General features: G+C 40.0%; 1 protein-coding gene across 1 annotated transcript in view; it reads left to right on the top strand.

The window, feature by feature from the left end:
- Positions 1-6: 6 nt before the first annotated feature.
- The window catches only part of Tmem55a (transmembrane protein 55A), a 56,528-nt gene continuing 36,812 nt past the window's right edge, over positions 7-19,722 (top strand). The window contains exon 1 of the mRNA XM_013512854.1: positions 7-205. Within this exon, the coding sequence (XP_013368308.1) occupies positions 100-205 (106 nt within the window). The 5' untranslated portion in view covers positions 7-99. The remainder of the gene's footprint in view (positions 206-19,722) is intronic.

Genomic DNA, 19,722 nt, shown 5'->3' with positions numbered 1-19,722 from the left:
GCCTGGTGACACAGCCCGGGCTCCCGGCCGCCGCGGCAGCGCCGCCCTGCACCTCCGCCTGCGCCGCACCTGGGCCCGCTGCTCCGTCTCGCCGCAGTCATGGCTGCTGACGGCGTGGACGAACGCTCGCCGCTGCTGTCCGCGGCGCACTCGGGAAATGTCACTCCCACCGCCCCGCCGTACTTGCAGGAAAGCAGCCCCAGAGGTAAGGCCGGCTGGACCTCGCTACCGGCCGGGGGAAGCCTGCGCGGTGGACAGCCGGGCGTCCTAGCTTAGAGCAGGAGGCGAGCCCTGCCCGCGGGCCGGTGGGCCGGGATGCTGACTGCGCCCCCGAGCTCGCCGCCCGCCCCGAGCTCCGCCGCAGGGCTCCGCTGCCCTTGCGGCCGCCGCTGCTGGACGAGTGTGTGCGTGTATTTCACCGCTTCTTGCCCAGGGATGGTGCCTTTGGCGAGGGTTTCCCGAGCTCTGCGTTGCTGTTTTCAGAGCAACTCCCGATTGCAGCTAGGAGGTGGTGCACATCTTTCGCAATCATTCACAAATCCCTTTGGGTTGCTGTGAAGCCGGGAATACTGCTTACCTTGGCATCTGTCCTTGAAAGGACTTTAGCTTGAGCATGTGCATCTCTTACATTCACCTACCGGCTTTCTGTTCAATTAAGAAATTGCCTCACTAAAGCAAATATAATTAATCAGCACTCTAATATGTCTGAAATTCCTGCCTTTGGGTATTAATCCTTCTTGTAAGGAGTATATGTGAGCTTTAGCTGAGAATGAGGAAGAAGAGCCTTATCCCTGACAGAGGAGAAGATGGGATATTTTAATACGTATCCGGGTGAGGTTGAAATTAACTTCTAAAAAGTAACCCAAGTTAATATTGCGTATATTTCTGTTTATTTTTTAAAATGTAGAGTCAAAAGAGATTGAATAGAATGGGGTATGGAGAATCAAGGGGAGGGGAATCTGGCAAACTAGTCAATTTATGTAAAGACCTGTCTTTGTTCTAAGCCTTTTCGATGATTATACTATAGTAAAAATAAGGTGGAGTCAGGCGGACCAGAGAATGGCAAGCAAAGCTTGAGATCGCCAGATACGGCACTTGCAGACAGAGCCCTACTGCAGCTCTCTCTCTTTTGGTGGAATCTGAGCGAAATCTAAAATCCCAAGGAGGTAAAAGTTAATGCTTTTGAAAATATAGGCAAGTCATGCTTCGTGTAACACAACTTTCTCTAAATTCAAGCCGAAGACGGCATAGCTGTAGAGAAGGATGAACTTGTCTAGTCATCCCATTTAACACGGTATAACTTGAAAATCAGCTTAATCCACACTTAACACGGAGCAAGACAAAGGGAGAGACGTTTAGCGGTGAATAATGCAGTGATTGATGGACTGGGAGGTGAGATGTAAAGTGGAGCAGAAATACACCCACAGAAAACCCACAAATCACGTTTGTTGGTCAGCACTAATCAACAGTATCAGAGGACACCAGGTAGGAAGCTTTCTTGGGGAAGGGCAATTTGATGTGAATATTTTACTGTTAGCTAAATTATTATTCATTAATTCTTTAATGAATGTTTCAGCTTCATCGAATAAGTTATTTATTTATTTATTTATTTTGTGTTTTTGAGACAGGGTCTTGCTATGAAGTTCAGGCTGGCCTTGAGCTCACTTTATAGCCTAGACTGGCCTTGAATTCGCAAGGATCCTCCTGCCTCAGCCTCCTGAGTGCTGAGATTATAGGCATGTACCACCATACCCGGCTGAATAAACCTTTTAAAGACAAAACATTTACCAATGGTTAAGAGACCCAGTTTGATTTAAGTAACTGACCTAGGATCTATTTCTATGCCCTCTGTTTTGGGGGATTCCCGTTTTTGTATTTTTAGTCAACTTGTGGCAGTATCAAAAAAACTAGTAACACTTATACTCGTGGACTTGTGTGTAGACTTACTATTTTCTATAAATTTCTTTAACCTTGTCAAACTCCTCAAATTGTGCTGTATGTACAAGGTCCAGTTCAGCTGCTGAGAAAAGTTATTTCATTTTAGAAATAGGTACTTTAAACAATCAGAGAAATACACTGGTTCATCAGAAAGCTTATTCTGCCTTATCATAGAAAAAATTTTTACACAGGTCAATGAGGGGGTTAGATAATTAGAAGCACTAATTTTATGTGATATAATACCTATAAAGCAAGAAGCCTAAGTGAGAAGTGAAGCCATTTTATTTGCATTTTTGACAGAATATCTTTCCTTGATTAATAACAAATAACCATCTTCATAAATATTCTGAGTAATGAGCAATGGTATTCTGAATAATACTTTTCAGGGCCATTGCTATTCCTTCTTTCAGTAATTTATTGGGCAACACAATGTGTTAGACACTGCTCTAAGTGAACAAGACTGGCCAAACCAATGGCCTCATGGAGTTCTTGTGGAGTGAAGAAAGGCTAAGTGCATGGCTGAATGAATTCAGATTCCAAAAAAACTTCCACCACTAGGCCAGATGTTGTTAGTCATTGAAAACAATTAGAATTGTTAGTTGGAATTCAAAAGACCTGAAATAGAATGTACTTTTTAATAATGAAATTTAGTTTATAATACTATTTATAATTACCCAAACATTTATTTAAAAAAAACAACCAGAAAAGCCATAAGCATATTTTCTCGTGTATAACCCATTTCTCTTGTGTAACCCATTGTTCTCTGTGTCACCTTCTAAGGAACATAAATAATAGTTCTCAACCTTATTAAAAGTTTTAGTGTTTTTTATTGGGTTAATAATTCTTAGTTATTGTGGGCTGATTAGGCCTGCAATCTCCCAAATGAGTGGATGGCAAAGGCTTAAATAAATGAGACAATTGAAATGATTGTAGGGCTCCAGGAGGGTCCAACTCTCTTACAGAATTCCAGATTCTCTGGGTTAAGACCCAGACTTCCCTGGGATGCCGCTATTTATTAGGTTTTCAAATAAAGGAGGAGGATACTGAAGAAAATGCAGGAATCTGGGCAGGACTTGGGGAACCCTTTATGGAATTCTCCAAGTAATACTTCTGTTAATTTAGGGGAACTAAGTTAACTCCAGGAAAGCCTTCACTGCAGGAGTGAGATTTCTGCAGCTGCAGTCTCCTCTTAGTTAATTGTGGTTGGAGCCAAATGTCCTCAGCTGTGGCCTTGTCCTGTTCTTTGAGGTGTCCCAACTTCACAGGCCAATACAGGCCTCAGTGGGGACCAGTGACTCACAGAGGTTCACTTACTATGAGTCCACTGCGCATCACTGGACAAGGGCCTAAGCTTCAGACAACTCACAAGTAAACATGGAAAGCCAATTGGTTAATATTAAATCCTGCTCAGAGCTGCTTCATAGTGGTCTCCATCAGTTTTTATTTCTAGACATGTTATTAATAATGGAATGGGGAGCAGTTAGCATTGTGTATCAGATTTTAGCCCAAGAAGACTCATGTGGTCTGATGACAGTCTGTCTAGGTTTCTAAGAGCAGTGCTTCTAGTGTCCTCCACTGTCACTACTGGATTCCTGCATAGAGCAGAAAAATCCCTTTCTCTTGATTATGGTGCTCCATTTGATATACTTACCATGCTTTATGTAGGCACAGAAGTTAAAATTAAAGATAGTTTAGTCTCAGAAGGAAATCTGAAAAAATGAAAACAAAACTTACACAGGTTGGGTATATTAATTGATTACTATATACATCTACAAATTTTATCTGGCAAATACGATCTTTAAATTTGTAAGGTTCCTCTGAGAAAAATGCTTTATATATGGGTTGTCTAATTGTTTGTATAACAGTTTTGAGTATGAGAATGTGATTACTGTATATATAGTACAAATCATAAAGGGAGAAAATACTTTGTTTTACAGAGAGAGAGATAGTTTGATTCACTTGGTTCTTTTCCTTCAGTCATACACACAGAATTGGTACACGAGCCAAGCTGTATTGTAGATGAAAAGCGTAGTCTGGCTCCTCTTCCAGAATACTGGAAGACATTGAGACATAAATTACATATTCATTCAAACAAATGGAAGAGACAGTGGGGATGAGGACCATGCTGGAAATGTGGCCAGTGCCTGGAGAGTATGTATTATGGTTTAACCTTATTAGAGAACACAAAGAAGGCTTTTCTGAGGCATTAATGAGATCTAAATGTTGAATGGGAGTTAACTTGGCAAAAATGGTATTGATGAACATTCTAGGGAAGAAAATGGTCTGGGCAAATCCTTCAGGAGGATAGAGTGCAGCAAGTACATGAACTGAAGGGAGCCCAATGCACTGAGATGGATGGAAACAGAATGTAGTGCAAAGAGGACATGGTGATGTAGGTATGGTGGATAGTCTTTAAAGACTCCTCCAAAGAACTGTGCTTGCAGATATGCAAGCCCTGGCATAGTTTTACCTCTTCAATCCTGCTGATCTTGTGACTTGATTTTGATCTCTAGAACAAGATAGAAAATAAACTGAATGAGTTTGGAGGCTGAGTTAGGAGAGGCTTTACAGTTTTTACCTTGCTCTCTTGAAGGTGCATTCTGGGAACTAGTGTAGGAAGTATAATATCCTGGGGTTGGAGGTCATGCTTAGAGGAACCCCAAATGAGCGATGTGGAGAGAAGGTTCATGGAGAGAAAGTTGTCTGACCGGCCTTCAGATATGAGCATGAAGATACCATTAAGGCAAAGTGGCTGTAGCCAAATTCTTACTATGTGAGGCGGTAGGTGATAACCACCCAACCGAGGCTAAACAATTCACAGAATGTCAAGCATTAGTATGAACTTGTTGTTTTAAACTACTGAGATTTTGTTCTGTAGCAAAAATGATCACAACTATGAATATTAGTCTGCTGATTCAGGGCATGGTGGATTATGTTGAGGAATTTTGTCTTGAAGGGATGAATGGATCATATGTATATACATATGATCCTATGTTTCCATGAAATCATTCTGTAGACAATGAATTAGAGGACTGGCTAGAATAGGTGAGAGGACTTACTTGGTTGCTGTAATAACACAGGTACATTTAGTGAACTCATGGTAGCTTGGATTCCACGTGATAGAAATGGGAGGCAAGGGATGACATTAAGGAGATAGACTATAAAAGGCTTGTTGATGGATAACCCAAGGGAAGAGAGGGTAGTGGAAGGGTATCTCCTAGAAATCTGCCTTTTACAACTCAGTATTGTGATTACCTAACCTAAGGCATTAAACACCAGAAGAGGACAAAGCTTGGGGAGCACAGGGGATCATGAACTTGGTTTTAGATGTAAAACATTCCAAACATTTCAGATATCCAAGAAGATGTGACAGTTTGATCCATAGGAGTAGGACTAAGACATGAGACCTGGGCTGAAAGTATAAAATTACATGTTTTTGCATAGTGGTGATAGCTATATATGTGGATGCTGATTCAGAATGCCTCTTAGCCAGACTCCTGTGCCATAGAAGATGCAGGTGATAGAACATAATTATGCTAAAATAGTGACGTCAGCCTTCTGACCAGTGGCCTTCAGCTCTAAACAGTCATACAAATATCATTGTCTCTGTGTACCACAATGTGAAAAGGTTTGCAAAGGTCTATGGGAGTTTACCTATGTGAGAAAAGTAAAGTAAGAAGAAAAGAAGGCCAGGCCAAAGTTTTGAAAAGCTCCCATGATTAATGACTCGATAAGAGAAAGATGAACTGGGGCTGGGGGTATAGCTCAGTGGTATAAGCGCCTGCCTGGCAAGTGCAAGGTCATGAGTTCGATCCCCTGTACCACAAAAAAAAAAAAAAAAGGGAGAGATGAACTTAGCTGCCAGTGAAGTAGACTGCATAGCAGGAGACAATAATACCACAGAATGAAGGGTAAGATATATACTTAAAGAAAGAAGAACTCACTGGGTATGGTGGCATATACTTGAAATCCCAACACTGTGGGAGGCTGAGACAGGAGGATCACAAATTTGAGCCCAGTTTGGGCAGCTTAATAACTTAGAAAGCCCTGTCTCAAACTAAAAAATATAAAAGGGGTAGGGATGTAGCTCAGTGAAAAGGCCCTAGGTTCAATATCCAGTGGTGAAAAGGAAAATTGCGCTTTACTTGCTAAGGATTCTGAGACCCAGTGAAAGCCAGGTTGTCACAGTGAACGAGAAAGATGCAGGATGTTTGAGAGCAGCTTCCTGACAGTCCTTCCAGGCCCTGGTCAGGTGTCTACCTGCTTTGGTTCTAGGCAAACAGGTCTCACTGAATATGTGATGCTTGATTTTATGCTGACCTAATGGTAATGCTTTATTCAAAGGAATTTTTTTTCCAAACTGACTCTGCTTCACTGAGGCTACAGCCTCATGAAGGGAAAACAAAGCCAAAATACTGATGAAGTCTGCCGGCCCCCACCTTTCCAGTATGGTGGGGAGCCCACTTGCTGTCAAAGTCCTTTTCCACCACGCTGTAGGCATCAGGCTCCAGGACTCTTTTATTCTGCTTTATAATGCCCATGTTTCCTTCTAGCTCTACACAGCACCTTTAAAACATTAATTGAGAAATGTTTCATTCATTCAGCCATCCTTTTAGATCTGTGAGTGCCTATTACACTGTACCAGATGCGGGAGAGCTTATATTCCAGGGAAAGATACATAATAAGCAGAGTAATTTCAGAGAAAGAAAATAGAACAGGGTTGAGGAAAGAGACTAATTGTCCACGTGGGGAATGTTACAGGAAAGATATATCAGAGATAATGCTCACTCGAAGACCTGAAAAATGAGTCAGAATCAAGCCCTTGAAAGGTCTAGGGCAGGCATTCCAGGCACCAGGAACAGCAGTTTATAACACTCACTGTTTTAAAAACAGGAAAGACTGTGGCTTAGCGTGTGGGAAAGAGGGGTAGAGATCAGAGGCATCGACTGGGAGAGACCAGGCAAGCTTTGTAAGCCACCATCAGAAGGTGGGAAAGTATTCTGAGAATAATGCGGGGACTTGGAGACTTTGGAGCAATGGAAAGACATGAAATGTTTTACTTTTTAAGATCATTCTGATTAGTGTATGGAGAGTAGATTAGTTGGGGGGTTAACAAGAAGGGACGAATAAGACATGAGACTAAGCAGGAGGCTGTCAGTTCAATGGGCAAGAGGTGCTGGTGTTCTGAGCCAAAGTGGAGGTGATGAAAACAGTGAGATGTGGCTGGTTTTACAACATATTTTAAACACAAAGCATCAGGACTTGCTATTGACATGAACTGGTGGAAAGGAAGGATTTACAAATCTTCAAAAATGACCTAAGCAACAAGACCCAAGGTTGTGCTTTTATCTGAGGCTGACAAACAGGAAGAGGGGTTTGCCTGTGTGGGGGAGGGGGAGGACAGTGGAAGTCAGTGCTGTTTTAGATGTGTGGAGTCCGGAATACCTAGTCATCATGTGAATGAAGATGTCAAGTAGGCAGTTGGACATACAAGTCTGCATTCTGAGGAGACAGTGGGCTGAGTTAGAGAGTGAATTTCCTGCCACAGTTGTTTATTAAATGTATGATAACATTTTCCTTTGGTGGGAGATGATACTCTCAAATTTCCATGGACTATGTAAAATTCTTTTCAGGAATCTCACACTTTTAGGATAGAGAATTTTGTTAAAAGTTTGCAAGATGGATACAGATGCCAACCAGATGGACACACATGTTGCAGAGGAGAATTAGCAGGATGGGTGTTCATAACTATCCTGGAGGGCCATAAGTAAGTCTCTGGGAAGTGAGCCAAATGGAAACCCAAATGTTTCCCTTTGGGGGGAAAGCAGACAATTCGGGGTATGGCTTTGGGTTCAGCTATTTTTTGTTTCATTTTTTAATATGACTAAGAAATATTGAATAAGCTGGGAATGAAATCCACTTAATAGCTTTTAAAAGGGGATACATTTCTCCTGCTGTTGGAGGTCCTTAAATTTACTAGGCAAGTGTTCAGTCACAGAGCTACATCTCCAGCCATAATTTTGTTTGTTTTTTGACAGAGGGCTGCAAAATTGATGTTTTGAAGTGGGTTTCTTTTTCTTTGTAAGAATTTTTGAAAATGTGAAAAAAAGCAAAAATATCTGTTTCCTTGCCTGAACTTCAGCTGAGTTTATCAAGCATTACAAAACTAAATCCCTTTATAGTCTCAGAGAAGATCTGCTACCAGGTGTGATGTTGCCAGCTGGAGACTTACCTTTTATCTCTGCCAGTTACTACCTGTTTGACATTGGAATAGTTACTGCACATCTCTGAGCCTCTTTCCCACACTTAGGTTTCTTTTAGCTTTTATATTTCACGATACAGTTGTTAAATATAAGAAATCTGGATATGCCCAGGAAAATACAACTATAGGTGAGTTTTTCTTATGTGAAATGCTTGGAACCAGAAGCGTTTCAGAGTTTGGAATATTTGCATACACTTTATTCGTTGAACATCCCTAATCCAAACGTTCCAAATCCCAAAGGCTGCAGAAGTCGTGTCAGTGCTGTGTTTGGATTGCAGACCATGTCCAGTTTTGGAACTGTGGATCAGGGATGCTAAGTGTGTATAACTCTAAAGTGTAGACGCTTCTTGTCCTTTCTGCTGTCATCATTCTACTTCCATGGTCCCCCTTCACTTTAGTTCCTGTTTCGTACCCTTTTAGAAATTGAAAAGATAATTTATTGACTACTAAAAGAGTGTTACTTGGCTTTTTTAAGACTTAAAAGCCCAGCTAGTCTTCAGTGTCTTAGTCCTCTGTAGAATCCATTGTCTGTGCTGCATGACTGGTTTTTACCTGCGTTGACATTTAGTCATTTTTAAAAGCTTTTTTATCAGCACATGTGTACAGCACATAGTGATTACATTAATCGTGGGGTTGGTGCACATACACAATGCATCTGAGTTCTTTTTACTTCCCCTCCCACTGCCCTTCCTCCCACCCCTCCATCTCTTGATCCTGCTCCCTTTTGCAAAGGATCTATCTCCATTTTGTATTGTGTTTTATTTTGCTCTTTAATTTATGTATCCTTTGGGTTTCTCTTACTAAAGCATTTTATTCCCAACATGTATTTCTATTTTTCTTTTTTTTTTTTTTTTTCCGGTACCGGGAATCGAACTCACGATCTCACGCTTTCTAGGCAGGCTCTGTGCCACTGAGCTAAATCCCAGCCTCTCAACATGTATTTCTAAAGGTAGTGTCAAGAGCTTTCTTCCAACTGCATGGTGATGTGCTCACTTCGGCAGCACTATACCAACTGAACGTGGTGGTGCACCTATAATCTCAGCACTCTGGGAGGCTGAGGCAGGCGGGTTACAAGTTGGATCCCAGTCTGGACAATTTATCAACTTAATGAGACTGTCTCAAAAACAAAAAAGGAAAAGAAAAAGAGTTGGGGTGGAGAGAGATCTGGAGAGGTAGGGCAATGTGAAGGCCCTGGGTTTGGTTCTCCAGTATCACAAACAAGCACAAAACTTTTCTACCGTACTTTGTTGAGATAGGTAAGCTTGGTAGACTGATAATATAGATTTTCAAACAATATACAAGAAAGCTCAGAACTGTTCAACATTCTGAGATGTGATTGTGGCAGAGGAAGACTTTGGGGGAAGGCATATTAAAAGGTAACATTTTATAGTTTCAGAAATTAAGTAAAGCGCAATGATTCACCATACATACAAAGGAAAAGCGACATACAGAAATGTAAGTAAGTAGATTTAAAATGAGAAGGCATTTGCAGATATCTGTTACATCACAGGATTTTCCCCAAATACACACTAATTTTTCCTAGGCTATGTGGATTCTGCAAACTCACACAAAATCATTCTAAAATTTTATTAAAAAAGCATTTTTAAAATTTATAGTATTTTGGGGTCTCTTTCTGGTTCTCTATGTGGAATCCTTTGTGAGGCTCAACAAAAGTATTGGATGTGCAGCCAGCTTCCAATGAGGATTTAGGTCATTCTCAAAATCATCAGACTTGCCTGAATGGAAGACGATCTAAGTGCCACTTCTGCTATACATATTGTTCAAAGCAATTGTAAGTCACCTGGATTCAAAGAAGGGAGGGAGGGAGGGACGGTATACCATTATGGAAATATGGCCTGGATGTACTGTAAAGGGAAAAAAGAGGTACAAAGAACAGTGTTGTAAGTATACTCTCTTTGTGTAAGAAAAGAGGAAATCAGAATATATATGTGTACATTACTTATATAATGAAATTAGACTACATTTATGTGTGCTAGCTGAAAGAAGTGCTGGAAGGGTATGTAAGACAATAAAACAAGAGGAAATCTGTGAGGTAGGACATAGTGGATGGGTATAGGTATTGAAGTAACAATTCTGAGCATGTGCCTTTTTTTAACTTTATAAAAAAAATTTTAAGCCATGAAAACATATGACTATTACTATCAAAATTCAATATATCAGAAAAATAAACTATATTTTGGTCACATTATTGATGGTTGTGGCATTTATCCTCGATTGGTACTCTGAACCTATTAATAAAAGCAGTTTTTAAGACTGTATTTCCACATCTGTAGAAGTCCTTATAGTTTAACTGTTAAATTTCATCGTGCTTGTGCGGGTCCATCACTGCAGCCTGTCAAGATGTTAATAGGAAGAATTTTGTTTTAGAACAGGAAATATATCTTTGTGTCTGTGTTTTTCCCTAGTACCACATTCTTTGCCTCATACTAGTGTCATTTATTAGCCATTTCTAGTCTTTTCCAGATGGATATTTACTTACTATTGCCTACAGGTAGATGAATAGGAAAAAGATTTTTGTAAACTAATTTTGTAAACTAACCCATTCATCTAAGCCCTTTTCTTTCAAGTAGTCCCTTCTAATCTCTGTTGCTTGAAGTGTTCTCTTCTAATCTCTGTTGTTTCCAGTGTGTTATCTTGCAACATTTCCACTATGTATGTCAGTGCTGATTTGTGTAAGGATCCTGTAGGGACAGGGAAAGGCTTAAGATTCTTATCTTTTTTATCTTTCTTACATATGATCTCCTACATCAGGGTACTCAACACAACACACTTCCACTGTGGGAATGAAAACCATGGCATGATAGTGATGATCAAGTCACTCAGAGAGCGAGGGTTTAACAGTGAGCTGGTGAAAACAAAAGACCAGTGACCCGGCAGAGCATGATGGCAGACCCTGCATCAGAAACATCTGCACAGCAAAGGAAGGAACTTCATGGCTGTCGACCCTGAAGCTTACAATTGGGAGCTGCCATTTTAATGACAATTTCTGGATTTCTTTAGCCATCTCTGTATTTTAATATGAAATAAAATATATAAGTAGTAGAACTGAGAGGGTTTACTCACTTCATGTCTTTTTAGCTCTTTTTGTGTACCTAAACTAAATATTAATTCTGTGATGCTTATATCTTACATATGTATCATATTTTGCTCAGATTTATAATGAATATGTCTCAAATTCTAAAATTATTAAACCATTGTCTTTTTCTCATTTACTATTAATCTTTAGACAATTTAAAAATGAGTAAAATACCTCAAATTAGAAAAGTACAGATTATAATACAGTAGTAAACTAATTCATATCATCTAATCATCATATCTTCTACTAGGCCTTAATATTGTGTTATACTATTTCATATATTTAAGCAAATGAAGTGTTACCAAGCCAGTTGAGTTGTCTCCCATCCTGATATAAGGTCACCTTTCTCTCTTATTTAAAATATTTTAAAAACAAATTTTGGAGCTGGGGTATCACTCAGTAGTTGGGTACTTACTTAGCATGCATAAAGTCTTTGGTTTGCTCTCCAGCACCACCAAAAATTGGGGGATGTTCAGTTAGTATGTCTTATAAATGTGACTTAAAGACATTTGTAGTTCTTTCATGGGTATACCTAGTTAGGTACAAGGAACTATCTTACTTTCTCTTAGAAAATACACAGAGTTTGATATCAGTGAAATGAGCTGCCTTAGAAAATCAAAAGAATAGGGATTTTTTACCTCTTCAGGCTATAGGGTGAATTTCTTGATTTCTACTAGTTCTATTATTTTAGCCATGAGGCAAATATTTTTTCTGCATTAAGAACAAGCATCTCTATTTTTCTTGAAATGTGTGCATTCTTGAAAGCAATCATATAAATCACAAAATAAGAATGGAGGCATGCAAATAGGTGATCTGGTTTCAGGTATGTTGATGCCAGAAAGTTTTGTGTCTTCTTTGAAACAGAAATAAATACAGAAATATTTAAGGTGGGGAAAGAATATATGACTTATAACCCGTCAATACTCGTAGAAAGTACTGATGCCAACAGTGAAATTTATTGGTAGGATAAGGTAAAGACTCCCTTAGGAGAAATGGAGAAATCAAAGCAGAAGCTGTTGTGATCCAGGAATTCATCATTAACAGGGTATTGGGCCAGTGTCTCCAGTTATATGGCAGTTTTCAATTAATGGCTCGTAGTAGGACTCAGTATTCCTTATTGCCTGTTAAATAGGGACACCTGGTTTATTGCTGCCATTGTCTACCCTGGACCCATGTAAGTTCCTACAAGCAGAAACGGACGTGCTAGGATGCAAACTGATATGGATGCCAAGCTAATATTGCAATCACACTTACGCTGCTTTCGTAGAGCTTCTGGTTGGCAGAAGGCATTAATAGTAAAAATATATAGAAAGGATGCAGTACTCAACGAAATTCTAAGTTGTGCCAGCATGGCTGTCTTCAACTCTGTCACACACTGCCTTTCTCAGATTAAACTGTTGTCTGTGCTCCCTAAGTCTCCTGTGTCATGTTCTTCTGAGGGCACTTGACACACTGTAAGGTCATTGTAGTTTTATTACCACACTACATTTTTACAATGTGAGCCTGTTGAGCCCTGGAAACTCTTTGAATCCCAGGAGAATCCCTCATCCTCCATGATATCCCTGCTGTACATCTAGCACAGGGCCCCTTATGGGGTTGATGCTTGAGTACTCATGACCCACTTCATCTTTTCTTGTTGTGTCAGGGGGACAGGGTCTCACTATGCAGTTCAAGCTAGCTTTGAACTCATGATGTAGCCCAGGCTGGCCTCGCATTCTCAGTAATCCTCCTGCCTCAGCCTCCCAACTACTGGGATTACAGGTGTGTGCCACCATGCCTGGCTCCCACTGGATCTTACTAACTTCTATGTATCCTCCATAAGTTACCTGGCTGGTGGCTGCTCATCATCTGCCTGGCGCTGCAGGTTTCTTGACTTTCTCTGGGATCAGACTCAGAGCTGTCCTGTCATACTTAAGAAACAAGGATTGTTCTAGAGCAAACAAGTGCATCGAAGGCAGATGTGATAGGTATCGTGACACTTGGCACCAAATGTCATCTACTGCCTGGCAGTCCCCCAGGGATGTGGTGCTGCTTTGATATATGTTCCAGGATCTTGGACTTTCCTCTTGTGATAGAAAACAAATTTGGCAACGTTATTGGTTGCCAAGAATGCCTGTTCAAATTGTATTTTCTTTCTTCCCTTTTTTATTAGTACTTGCTTGCAGTACATAATGATTATGTTTATTGTGGGGAGTTGGTATATGTACATAACATATTTTAATTCCATTTTTATTCCCTTCCCCTCATGTTTCCCCCCCCCCGCTCCATCTCTTGGTCAAATTGTATTTTCAAGAACTAGGAAAATGACTTCGGGGAAGATCCCCAGATCTATGAGAACCAGTGTGAGCTAGATCTGAGCTAAAGCTCTATCTGTCATCTCATGACCATTTTGAGTCCATCTGAAATTATTTAAGTCAGTTTTAGTAATCACTGAACCATCTGTGTCCCTCTTTCCCTCCCTCCTTCCCTCCCTCCCTCCTTCCTTCCTTCCTTTCTTGTGTACTAGGGATTGAACCCTGGGCCTTTACACTGAGCTACATCGTTGGCTTTTTTTTTTTTTTTTTAAGAGATATGGTCTCACTGAGTCACTAAATTTCCAAGGCTGGGCTTAAACTTGTAATCTTCCTGCCTCAGCCTCCCGGAGTGCTGGAATTACAGTCCTGCAGCACTGTGCCCAGTTCAATCTGGGTATATCTTTTTTTCTGAGTAAACAGTCTAGGTCTCTTTGTAGAAAGTTTGAGGGAAGATTTCAAGGACATGCTAGGGCAGTGCTGTGTATGCTTCCTCAAGGGCACCCGCCAACCCTTCAAAAGTTGCTTGGGTTATGTGAACCTGCTTTGGTGAGAGCCGGTTAAAAAAGCGTGTCAGTATCGTGGCTATTCAAGTTAAGCTGCTGGCTAAAATGTGAAAATTTTTTTCTATCATATATAACCAAGTAATATTTTTTTCACATTACTCATCCATTTCAATCATAGGCTAATTTCAGCTAACCGCTGCCAAAGGTGCTGTAGGTGAAATATTTGAATATCCATTACTTAGGGTTATGGTAATGCATGGACTTCGTCCTTGGTGTCTAAACGCTGCTGATGGTTTGTTACTCTAGAATGTCATAATCCCTGCTGAAGTAAAGCGGCGCATCTCAGTGGAGTCCTGCCATATTGCATTGCTTGGTACACATTGCTTGGTACACAGCCAGATACCCGTGTGTCTCTAAAGTGTGTATCAGTGAGGCGGGTATGCTCTGGGCTGTTTCAGGGGATGTGGTGGCGGGTAAGTGGACAGATTTCATGTGATAAACCCACTTCAACATGCTCAACTCCATGAGCTTTTGATTGCTGCTTCTTAATCATGCTAGGGATAGTCTGGCATTTCACCCTCATTTAAATGAAAGAGCAAGTCTTATCAACCAATATGTGAAGTTTGAGAGCCACTTCTAGGTTTATTTTATTTTTTATTTTTTTTGGTTTTTCTCCGGTACCGGGAACCGAACTCACGACCTTGCACTTGCCAGGCAGGCGCTTTTGCCGCTGAGCTAAATCCCCAGCCCCTGAGCTAAATCCCCAGCCCCCACTTCTAGGTTTAAAATAAGCATTGAATCCAGAAATCTTACTTTATTATTGTCTTCGTTACTTTATCATTGCTGGATCAAAATACTCAAAACCCACAGATTGAAAGAGGAGAGGTTTATTGTAGCTTACAGTTTGAGAGGTTTCCTTCCAAGGTGAAGTGGCGTGGCAGAGGAACATCACAGGAGAGAAACAATCCATGGCAAGACAGGCAGAAAAACAGGAAACAGCGAGCCTGCCTTTCCCTTTTTATTCCATTCAGGCTGCAAGCCTGTTGGTTAGTGTCGCTTACACCTAGGGTGGGTCTTCTGGTTTCAGTAAATCCATTCAGTTACACCCAGAGTATGCTAACTCAGTCAGTGGACTGATCCAATTATTACTCACTTATAACCCATATTTGTATATGCTAGATCCAACCACCTCTGAAAAGTCCTGCCTATGAGGACATGAAACTTTGGAGGGACATCTAGATTCAATCCTTAACAAGTGTTACACTCCATCTTCTTTTGTTTGCCACTCAGGATCTACACATACATATTTTCTGACAGTACATATCATCTAAACTTTGCAATTCTCTTGCTTCCTCCTGAGTTAGACTTTGTGCTTCTCCTGGAGCATGTTGGGATGTGACCGTGACTATGGATCTTGAGGCAACAAAGGGTTTTGATGATGGATCTTAAGGAAAGTGGCTGTCTCAAGTGAGATCACTGCAGTTTTTCACCAGAGAAAGGCTGGATACAGAGGGGAAGCTATTTTCTTCTTGCAAGGGAGTTTCAAAGTGACTCAGGGTTTTAAAATTCTCAGTTCAGCTTTGTACAACCAGATGGCTCCATTCCAAGTTCTAGAGATCCACTCTTGCAAAGAGTATTCTGGCTTTCAATGAGACACTTAGTAAGGCTAACATTAGAATTTGTAATCTGCATAATTAAGTTTTTTGTTTGATTTTTAACAATAGAATCCCTTCCTTAGTTAAAATTAGATATTTTTAAGGTTGTCATAGAACTTTTCTTATTCTCTAATTCTGATTTGAACTGAATTTAAAGATCTGAGACTCATATTTGCTTTTTGTAAGGGCCCAGGGCATTCACGAGAATCCATGCACATCCCAGTCCACATAGTAATTCTTACTATCACAGTGGTCAAGTGAATTACTGCTGCAGTAATGTGCTCATGGTAAAGTCAAATGCAAAGGATAGTGTGATTCATCACAATGGCACCCTATGCCATAGCAGATTACTACCATCCTGTCTCCCATTATTAGTAAGGAGCTCAGCATGCCATTTAAATCCAAGTTTACCCAGTTACTTCTCTAACTCCATTGGTGTATTTCCTGGGATCATGCTTCATGTGAATTTCTGTGTCAGGCAGGCCCTGGAAAGAAGACAGAAACCACATAAGAGAATTTAATGCAGGGAATGTTCAACTAGGTCTCAGGTTGGTACCTAGGTAGCTGAAAGGTACACATACTACTCTATAAGGTATCGGGGAGGTAGCAGAAAGCAGCAACCACTGCTAAGGCCAGAGAAAAAAAGGACAGGTGGAATTTTAACACCGAGTAACTTAGAGGAGGATTGCTGCAGAAATGAAACTGGCTTCTGAAGAGGCACAGGCCAGTTGATATTGTTACTCTGAGAAAGATCTTGGACATCAAAGGAAGGAGCCCTATCTAGCTGGTTCTGGGACTTTCTCTTAGGAGAAACTCAGTGAAGGTGTTTCTGGCAAATGTTGAAAAGTGCAGCCTGGATTCAGTGTTGCCAATGGAAAAGTACTGTTACTGCCAGTGTGAAAAAGAGCTCCTGAGGTGACAGCTAGAGAAACAGAAGGTAGATTGGAAGCTCGCAGATAACAAATGGAGAGAACAATCCCTTCTACCTCCAGCTTTCCAGGCTCCTTTTATTGCCCATTAACACAGTAACGGCAGCCAACTGGCAAAGCCAAAGCATGGTTTGTGTTGTCCCAGCTCCAGGATCACTGCACAGCAGAGAAGGGTGTATGTAGAGTTCGGGGCCAGGAACCTGATTGCTAACACACTGACCTTCTAATCTGACTTTCGTTGGATAGATCCTACTTAGAGTAGCATGGTTTGGGAGAACCCAGCAGTCTCTTGGAATAGTTTCATTTCTTTAGTTTCAGAGAGGAGGGACAGAAAGTGCTTCTTCCCTTTTTCTGTTGATGCTAGAAGTAGCTATACCATAGTGGCTAAGTGATTGAGTCCCTGACATACTCCTCCAAAGATACTAAGCGAAAGTGAATCCTTGCAATGGAAACTGGAGGAGGAAAAGCTGTACTTTTCCCACGGGCTGCTTTTTCTATAATAGTGTCCTAAAATATCTCTCATTTTAATTTGCTGCCATTTTTCATTTTGGTATATCTTTGTCATAGGGCTTGAAGAGCCGAATAAAAGAATATGTGAGTAACGGAAATGAATGAAACTGGCAAATACTGCCACTAAGAGACTTGTAAAGGAAGAACTGAGACAGTAAAAGTCAGAGGAACCCAGCAAAGCAATGTCAGCATTCAAAATGTGGGAGGATGTACCTGGGAGAAAACCTTGAAGTATAGATTAATACGTCAGGATGAATTAGCAAAACAGAGAAGCTGTTTGGCAGTAAATAGATAAATTGTGTTGATGTTTGTGATGGGAAAATGTAATCTGATCACTTGCGGGTTCACAGAATAATGGTTCCTTTTGAGTGTATTAGGAAGACCATTACATATGCCTTGTGATCTATATGCTTTCATTGTCTCTTTTATGAGTTTTTCTACGAAGGTTTTATTATCATAGAATGATTTTTTTATACTCATTTCAAATTTTTATGTTCCTTGACTTCCTGTTCCCCTTCTTAATCCTTTTTATCACAGATCTGTTTTTTTTCCAGAAATGGTCACTATCAGATTCTTTCCTGTTTCTGCAGAACTGCCTCGTTAATCTTTACATTTTCCCCCTACATTATGTCATTACTTATTCACGGAGGCAGCTGTGACTGTGTAAAGATATCAGTGACAGAAGTCAGAGCTTGGCTTTGCTGAATTTCTGTGTAAACCTTCAAAAGTCATCTCTGGGCTTTTGTTTTCTTTACCAGAAAATGAAGAAATTAAGCTATATAATTCCTAAGATTGCTTAAATTTCTAGCATTGTACAAGTCTGGAGATTTATGGGAGATTTTTAGAATTACGAGTTACTAGCTTAACACATCTACCCATATGGAGGTAAAGGATTTTTCATTTAGAGGTGAAACTCCCTAGAGAGAATGATCGTGCTTTAGGTAATGAGTAATATTTTTTCAGATGAAGAATTTTTGTGACTCTTCATATGTAATGATCTCAAATTCTGAGATTACAGTGGGCTTTTCTTCTGATAGTGGTATCTGTTGACTGTCTTAAAGTGAAAAGAGACAAAATAAACAGATCTAGGTTGCTAATTATTATAGGATCAGTAACTGGAAGAAATTTCCAGAATTGCAAATCCCTTACCAGAGAAGAGTTGTAGGTAAAAGTTCTCTTTGGGAAAAGAGAGGCCAAAAATAAAAAAAAAAAAAAATCTCTAAATTAGCTTAAGGCTAAAGTAGGGGGCAGAAAATTGAAATCAAAGGCCTAAAAATCCTGTTTAGTGGAGCAATTAGCCTACAGCATCTGTCCTTCTATTGATCTCTTGGATAGATTCCATTTATCTAGTGCCTGAGACAGTGTCCCCTGACTACTTAACCACTCTTAGTGCATATTTTGGGGAGAATAATGTTTTGTGTAGAAAAGAGCCATTTTTTCAGCCTAGCTGCATTCTCCTTCAAGGAGAATAGTGGTAATACACTTAGTGTTATTAGACAGATGTATCTAATGAATTTCAGTGATTCACTCGTTCATTCAATCATTCCATAAATATTTATTAAGCTGTTCCACAGATCCAGAATTACAAGTGCTAGTGAATCAGTCAACACACCAGATATGACCTTGGCTTCAAGGTGCTTCTTCTTTTCCATTTGAAAATTTGAATCCTCACTAATAATTCTGTCTTCCTGCCTCCACTTTTCAAGTCTCCAGTAGAATTGAACATATTTTTGTCAGTGAAGGCTTTTCTTTTTGGACAGATTAAAAATGATGTAGTACAAATCCAGAGGAAAAATTTACAGGTTTTTGTAAGCTCTAATGCACTTCCAGTGAATCACCTACTGATATTTTCTTAGGAGATTCCTTTGAGCAAAGCTGTGCCTGTCAGAATGGATGGATTTCAGTGTCCTCTAATGCAGTTGTGATGTGTTGCCTTCTCCTTTCATCCCCAGGCACTTTCCTTTTTAATGAAATTATCTTGTCTTTAAAATTTTTCTTTTCTACTATTCTTTGTAATATGGAGATTTAGGGTTATTGGGGAATGACTTCACATTCCTTTATACCTCAAAGGAAAGCAGAGAGGAAATCAATTTTTGTAATATTGCAATTGCTAATGATTTTTAAAAATGAGACAGGGCATCTTGAATTTCTAGTGAGATGTGTACTATTTTCTGCAGAATAACGTCTTCTTTACTGAAATCTGATAAAGCCATCTGCAAATGGCAAAGCCTAAGATATACTATCAACTAATTGTTTCCTTAATCTATTTTTGTCTTCTTGATTAGTACATTACAGGTCATTCTGGATCAAACTCACATTCCTTAAAGGATTTAAAGCTATTTTTGAAAACTGAAAACGTGTATAACTTTTTTTTCAAATTTAGTTTTTGGCAGTGTTCTGATTTAAGCTGCCCAGAAATATAAGCATATTGTCATTTCTAAGTGGCTTGTTTCAGAGCCTTGGCTACTCTATAAATTCAGTTTATGAATCATTTGGGAAAGTAATACTTGTTGCTAACCCTTTGCAGTCTAAAA

This window comes from Chinchilla lanigera, unplaced genomic scaffold (genome assembly GCF_000276665.1).
Source record: "Chinchilla lanigera isolate Chin_1 unplaced genomic scaffold, ChiLan1.0 scaffold00016, whole genome shotgun sequence".
NCBI classification, from domain to species: domain Eukaryota; kingdom Metazoa; phylum Chordata; class Mammalia; order Rodentia; family Chinchillidae; genus Chinchilla; species Chinchilla lanigera.
Note: the sequence above shows the minus strand (reverse complement) of the source record. Positions and strands in the feature narration are given on the sequence as shown.